We start from the raw sequence: 7727 nt of genomic DNA, 5'->3' as shown, positions 1-7727 counted from the left end.
CTCATTGCTTTCTATGACGACAATCACATTTCCATTGATGGAGACACAGAAATTGCCTTTACCGAGAATGTGGATCAGCGTTTCGAAGCCCTTGGATGGCATGTTATCTGGGTGAAGAATGGAAACACTGGGTATGACGAGATCCGTGCTGCCATTAAGGAAGCTAAATCTGTTACAGACAAGCCCACATTGATTAAGGTATCTCTATCTATGCAAAAAAAAAAACTTAGCAGTCAAACACTCATTAGTTTAGAGACCTTTGGTATTGAAATATCATTCTACTTTTATCCGAATGAATCTGCAGGTCACTACTACTATTGGTTATGGGTCTCCCAACAAGGCGAACTCATACAGTGTCCATGGAGCTGCACTTGGCAAGAAGGAAGTTGAAGCTACAAGAAATAACCTTGGATGGCCGTATGAGCCATTCCAGGTACCTGAGGAAGTTAAAAGGTAAGTAAATCTAAACAAAGGCATCTGTTAACTTTTTTGCTTTGGAAATTGCTTTGATGGCTCACTGTTTGCTTTGTACTTTTCTAGTCACTGGAGCCGTCATACGCCTGAAGGCGCTGCTCTTGAATCTGACTGGAATGCAAAGTTTGCAGCGTATGAAAAGAAGTACCCAGAGGAAGCTGCAGAATTGAAATCTATTATCACTGGTGAATTACCTGCTGGTTGGGAGAAGGCATTACCAGTAAGTAGAGCTCTCTTTGTAGACCGTACAATCCAATTGGTATTCTAGATATGGGTTTTATAACATCTTTGTTTTTCTATATTTAGACATACACACCAGAGTCTCCAGCTGATGCCACCAGAAACCTGTCGCAGCAATGTCTTAACGCGCTCGCTAAAGTTGTTCCCGGTTTCCTTGGTGGGAGTGCTGACCTTGCATCTTCCAACATGACTTTGCTAAAAGCGTTTGGTGACTTCCAAAAGGCCACACCTGAAGAAAGAAATCTTAGGTTTGGTGTTAGGGAGCACGGAATGGGAGCCATCAGTAACGGTATTTGCCTTCACAGCCCCGGTCTTATCCCTTACTGCGCAACTTTCTTTGTGTTCACTGACTACATGAGAGGTGCCATGAGAATCTCGGCGTTGTCCGAAGCTGGTGTTATCTATGTCATGACTCATGATTCCATTGGTCTTGGAGAAGATGGACCAACCCATCAGCCCATTGAGCACCTCGCCAGTTTCCGTGCAATGCCCAACACTCTTATGTTCCGTCCTGCTGATGGAAACGAAACAGCCGGTGCATACAAGATCGCTGTCACCAAGCGCAAGACACCATCGATCTTAGCTCTGTCTAGGCAAAAGCTTGCTCAACTTCCAGGTACATCCATTGAAGGAGTCGAAAAGGGTGGATACACAATTTCTGACAACTCATCAGGAAACAAACCCGATGTGATCTTGATTGGAACTGGATCTGAGCTAGAGATTGCTGCACAGGCTGGAGAGGTGCTTAGGAAAGAAGGCAAAACCGTTAGAGTTGTTTCTTTCGTCTGCTGGGAGCTCTTTGACGAGCAATCAGATGAATACAAGGAAAGTGTTTTGCCATCTGATGTATCAGCTAGAGTAAGTATCGAAGCAGGTTCGACTTTCGGATGGGGAAAGCTTGTTGGAAGCAAAGGAAAGTCCATTGGTGTTAATTCGTTCGGGGCCAGCGCACCAGCTCCCTTACTCTACAAGGAGTTTGGTATCACCGCGGAAGCTGTTGTTGATGCGGCGAAGTCACTCTTTTAAGAGACTTAAAGATCAGACCATCCTCTCTGTAGGGTTTGTCTGAACTTGATTTGGAAGCAAAGCTATTCGCAACATTGTCTCATATCTCAAAATAAAGTGCAAAAAGACGCAAAGACATTCGCTTCTTTTTTTTTTTGGTTCTTGTAATTCGGGTCAACATAGGTTTTGGGTTTGGGAAGAGAACGAAGTAGAAGACAATGTTAAACTCTCATGATTATTCGTGTACCTTTAATTTCAGCAATCTTTCCCGCTATTTATTCGTGAGTAATAGACAAAAATGACTGACCTACGTAAAGAGACACAAACATTGGTCGGTACATCTGGATCTCTGTACATAAACAGACGCAACGCAAGCATTGGTCAGTATAACTGAGTTTCTGTGGACAAGATTAGTTTGGTTCTTCTTAAAGTATAATATCTGATCTATATATCTGGGGCCCATATTTGTCAAAAACAGATATCGAAGCAATGGTGAAGTTTCTACCTTGACATATCCAAATATCCATATTCCCAGAGCTTAACCAACAAGAGACGAAAGCTACGTTGCATCCTACCCGACAAAACAAGCGGGACCCTCTACTTTCGGATATCCCCTGAGAGGAAAATGGGATGATTTTTTATGCTACAAGAATAAGCATATTCGGATTCCAAATACTGTGTGTATACTTTTATTTTTTTTTCTATATTGATGGGCTATAGGCCCTGTAAAAAACAATACTGTCCAGTTAGAGTTAATTTCTAGGCCCAATTAATTACTCACTCATTCCTGAGCTCGCATGCACGTGTCAAAAGTTTCAGCAGTATATGTAAATGTGTCGAAATGCTGATTGGCTACCCGCTTAACGGTGGGCCCATCTCTGAGCTCTCACCAACTCCTTAAAAATTCCCGTAAAGTGTTATTTGCAAACAACTCCAATTTTGTTACAAAACGAAACAATTAAGAAAAATAAAACTATTGGTTACATACTCACATCAGCTTAATAGTTAATACATTTGTTCACATCATTTGCTTAATAAAATTATCTGCTTAATACATATTTTTTACATTTTCAGGCCTGATCATTCTGCTCTCTACAAGAAACAACTTAAATTTAGTGAATATAATAATCGTATAATAATAGTCTAGATTCGAAGACGGTTCCCATATTAGTGGATTTCCATACTAAAAGGGATTTACTTGCATATGCAAAGATGCTACAAAAAAAAAATCAAAGCTGAACAATCGATGGTACCAACCAGCAGAAAGGACATAGCCACACTGGTTTAGAGCTAACACAACCACTCCAACTGCCAAAGTTGCACCATGTCGCATGCACAAATCAGTTGAAAGGGTCACATCGAATTAGTTTCTCCAGCACACAAAGTCCTTAGGCTTGTATTTAACAAGAGCAGCAATAGTTTCTGCAGCAAGCTCTCTCAAGCTTTTATCCTGAAAACCTAAAATTGAATAATTATCAGATTATGGAAGATACAACTAGGGAACAAGGATTTGCTACACCAAAGAGAAAATCGTTCCACATTAGATAATAAAATTGCAGAGTAATAAGAGGCGAACCAATATCAAACAAAGCATGCCCCAATGGCAGATCTCGTTGTATAGCAATTCATCCACAGAAGGATAATACCCTTCATATCAAGCAATAGAAACAGCAACGTGAAGGTCAGAGTTCTCTAGAGAAGAAACGGAAAATATAGTCAGCTATGTTCACTATGTCAAACCCCATGAGGGCAATTTCCTTGCCTTCCAACACTATATTGAAAAGCAGCCGCTGCAGCCCGTTCACCTAGTAAAAGAAATCATTATCAGGCGCCAATTTCAAACCGCGTGCTAATTTAATTAATAAAACTAAAAAATGAGATTATATCACATACGGTAATAAATTAGAATTTCTTTGAAAAATTAAAATCCATGAATAAATCTACACGAATTCAATTTGTTTTACTCTATGACACTGTTGGGTTTGATTTAGTGAATAATGGACTCCGATGTTTAAGGAGTCAAAGTGTTGTCCTAGTTTTTCGTTCACGTTTATTTCTGTTTCCTGCAATTTCTGTTTCTTGTTATGTAAGAAGACTAAGTCTTCATCTTAGACTATTTAAAGCCAAGCTTATCATCTAATAAAATCATCGAAGCATTCAGCTTTAGTCTTTTGTTCTCTAAGTTCAACAAATCTGGTAGCAGAGCTAGAAACAAAAGAAAAGGGAAACACAGTGAGAAAGAGTGAAAACACGGGTGAGTGAAATGAGAGAATCAAGCAATTTTTCCCAACCAAGTATTCCGAAATTTGATGGGGACTATGATCACTGGAGTCTTCTCATGGAGAATCTCCTAAGATCAAAAGAATACTTCGTGGTGGTGAGAGATGGAGTCAGTGAGCCAGAGAATGAGGAAACGCTTACTGAAGCACAGAAGAAGGTTCTCAACGATGCGAGATTGAAGGATTTAAAAGCCAAAAACTATCTCTTTAGCGTGATTGACAAATCCATTCTCAAAACAATCACGCTAAAGGATACATCAAAGCAATTGTGGGACTCGATGAGAATCAAATACCAAGGAAACGCGAGAGTGAAGCGTGCTCAGCTACAAACATTAAGGAGAACCTTTGAGCTGTTGGAGATGAAGGTTGGAGAATCCATCAACGATTATGTTTCAAGGGTAATGGTGGTAGCTAATGATATGAGAAACTGCGGAGATGATATGCCGGACGTGAAAATAGTGGAGAAGATTCTGCGCACCTTAACGGAAAGCTTTAATTACATTGTGTGTTCAATTGAGGAGTCCAAAGACATCGACAACCTCACTGTCGATGCTCTGCAGAGTTCACTACTGGTGCATGAATCAAAGATGAAGAAACCAAGCGCCGTTGGAGAAGATCAAGCACTAAATGTTTCTCATAATGGAGGAAGGGGCCGAGGCAGAGGAAGAATGAGCAGAGGAAGAGGTCGTGGCAGAGGAGGAAGAAGCTTCGATAAATCCACCATCGAATGCTATAACTGCCACAAACTTGGACATTTTCAAAATGAATGTCCAAGCTGGGATGAGAAAGCCAACTATGCTGAAGCAAATGATGAAGAAGAAGACATGTTGCTGATGGCTTTCACTGAAGATGAAGCATTGCTGATGGTTCTCACAGGAAATGAGAAAGGCGAAGACGTATGGTTCCTGGATTCGGGTTGCAGCAATCATATGTGTGGAAACAAATCCTGGTTTTTCACACTTGATGAAGAATTTCGTCATTCAGTAAAGCTGGGAAACAACTATCAATTGAAGGTGATGGGAAAAGGAAACGTGAGTGTGCAGGTGAATGGAAGATCACTCACAATCGCTGATGTGTATTATGTACCTGATCTGAAAACAAATCTCTTCAGTATCGGGCAGCTCCTTGAGAAAGAATGTGAAGTGTTGATGAAAAAACGAACCTGCAAGCTGTATCATCCGAAGATGGGTCTGATTATTGAGTCAAAGATGACAACAAATAGGCTGTTTAAGATCATGGCGACCAAAAATCCCATGAAAACGGTGACGAAGTGCTTACAAACAGTGACAACGGATGAGTTTCAGCTCTGGCATCGAAGGTATGGACATCTAAATTATAAAGGCTTGAGAACTCTGAAATATCTGAATATGGTGAAGGGATTACCACATCTAAAGCCAACGGAGGAAGCAGGGAAGTGTGCAAGCTGCTTAGTGGGAAAACAACATCGGGAAAGTATTCCGAAGAAGAGTACGTGGCGTTCAACACGGAGACTAGAACTGATACACTCGGATCTCTGCGGTCCCATCTCTCCAGCATCAAACAGCGGTAAGAAATATATCCTTACGTTCATCGACGATTACAGCAGAAAAGTTTGGATATATTTCTTGTCGTACAAATCAGAGACGTTTGGATCGTTCACGAGTTTCAAAAGTCAAGTGGAGAGAGAAACCGGAGAAGCTTTGATCTGCTTAAGAACGGACAGAGGAGGAGAATACCTATCAAACGAATTCAAAAGCTTCTGCGAAGAAAAGGGAATAAAAAGACAGCTCACAACCTCTTTCACGCCGCAGCAAAACGGAATCGCAGAACGCAAGAATCGCACAATTATGAATATGGTGCGATGTGTGCTGAATGATAAAGGAGTCCCCAAGCGTTTCTGGCCTGAAGCAGCTAAATGGGCCGTTCATGTATTAAACAGAAGTCCAATCTCTGTTTTGAAGGAGAAAACGCCAGAAGAAATGTGGAGTGGTGTAAAACCTACGGTGGATTACTTTAGAGTTTTTGGATGTTTGGGGCATGTTCATGTTCCAGATCAGAGGAGAAAGAAATTGGATGACAAAAGCATCACATGTGTTCTTATTGGAGTGAGCAGCGAATCAAAGGGATACAGACTTTATGATCCAGCCACAGAAAAAGTTGTAACAAGCCGAGACGTTGTGTTTGAAGAAGAGAAAGGGTGGAATTGGACAGAAAAGGGAGGAGAAATAAATAATGATATGCTGATTTAGGAGGATTCCGAGTCTGACACAGAGCCAAATGGAGAAGAACCAACTCATGATCCACCATCGCACCAAACAGCCGTTGAAGGATCACCGGTAACGCCTCAAAACTCTCTTCTTCAACGAACTCGAAGACAACCTGTTTATTTACAGGATTACGTGACTGGAGAGGAGTTATCTGAAGAAGAAGAGGAAGAAGACTCAACAAATTTTGTCATGTTTGGTGAGGTTGCTGATCCAGTCACGTATGATGAAGCCACAGGAGATGTTAAGTGGATAAAGGCCATGGAGAGTGAGCTGGAATCGATAGAGAAGAACAGAACGTGGTTTCTCACCGAGTTACCAAAAGGAGCAAAACGAATTGGTGTAAAGTGGGTCTACAAAACAAAGCTTAACGAGAAGGGAGAAGTTGAAAAATACAAGGCTAGGCTTGTGGCCAAGGGTTATGCTCAAAAACAAGGCGTGGATTATGATGAGGTGTTCGCTCCGGTGGCACGATGGGACACGATACGAATGATTTTGGCTCTGGCTGCTCAAGAAGGATGGTGTATATTTCAACTAGATGTGAAAAGCGCCTTCTTACACGGTGAAATTTCTGAAGATGTTTACGTAGAGCAACCGCAAGGATACGTGAAAAGGGGAGAGGAACACAAAGTTTACAAGCTCGTGAAGGCTCTCTATGGATTGAAACAAGCACCTCGTGCTTGGTATAGCAGAATCGAGGCTTACTTTACCAAAGAAGGGTTCCAGCGGTGTGAATATGAACATACTCTGTTCATAAAAGTCGGTGAAGGTAACAAGCTTCTGATTGTATCTCTTTATGTGGATGATTTAATTTTCACGGGGAATGATGTGGTGTTGCTTGAAAATTTTAAATCATCCATGAAGAGGGAATTTGATATGACAGACTTGGGAAGAATGAAATATTTCTTAGGTGTTGAAGTAATTCAAGATGCAGATGGGATTTTCATTCACCAAAAGAAATATGCTGGAGAAATCTTGGAAAGATTTAATCTACTATGTGGAAATGAGGTCAAGAATCCGATTGTACCTGGAACAAGACTTTCGAAGGATGGAGAAGGAAAGAGGGTGGATCCAACGTTGTATAAACAACTGATCGGAAGTTTGATGTACATAACATCAACGAGGCCAGACATGATGTATTCGGTGTGTTTATTGAGCAGATACATGGCGGATCCAACTGAACAACATATGCAGGCAGCAAAAAGAGTCTTGCGTTATTTAAAAGGTACTTTGGGATTTGGTGTGTTTTACAGAAGAGGAGCTGTCAGGGAGCTAACTGTCTATACAGACAGTGATTACGCTGGTGATATCGATGATAGAAAAAGCACAAGTGGCTATGTGTTTCTTTTAAGTGGTGGAGCTGTAGCTTGGGCGTCAAAGAAGCAGCCGGTGGTAACGTTATCAACAACAGAGGCTGAGTTCGTTGCAGCAGCCTATTGTGCTTGTCAATGTGTCTGGATGAGGAGAATCTTAGAAGAGTTTGGGC

The 7727-nt window shown here is 41.3% G+C and overlaps 1 protein-coding gene across 1 annotated transcript in view; it reads left to right on the top strand.

Moving 5' to 3' along the window:
- LOC18019779 (transketolase-1, chloroplastic) overlaps positions 1–1993 on the top strand; it is a 3327-nt gene extending 1334 nt beyond the window's left edge. The window contains 4 exon segments of the mRNA XM_006402483.2: positions 1–198; positions 305–453; positions 541–694; positions 781–1993. The exon segment at positions 1–198 is cut by the window's left edge and continues 24 nt beyond it. Coding sequence (XP_006402546.2) covers positions 1–198; positions 305–453; positions 541–694; positions 781–1740 — 1461 coding nt within the window. The 3' untranslated portion in view covers positions 1741–1993.
- The last annotated feature ends 5734 nt before the right edge of the window (positions 1994–7727 follow it).

This window comes from Eutrema salsugineum, unplaced genomic scaffold (assembly GCF_000478725.1).
Source record: "Eutrema salsugineum unplaced genomic scaffold, Eutsalg1_0 scaffold_19, whole genome shotgun sequence".
NCBI lineage: Eukaryota > Viridiplantae > Streptophyta > Magnoliopsida > Brassicales > Brassicaceae > Eutrema > Eutrema salsugineum.
The sequence above is the reverse complement of the archived record's forward strand: the minus strand, read 5'-3'. Positions and strand labels throughout refer to the sequence as shown.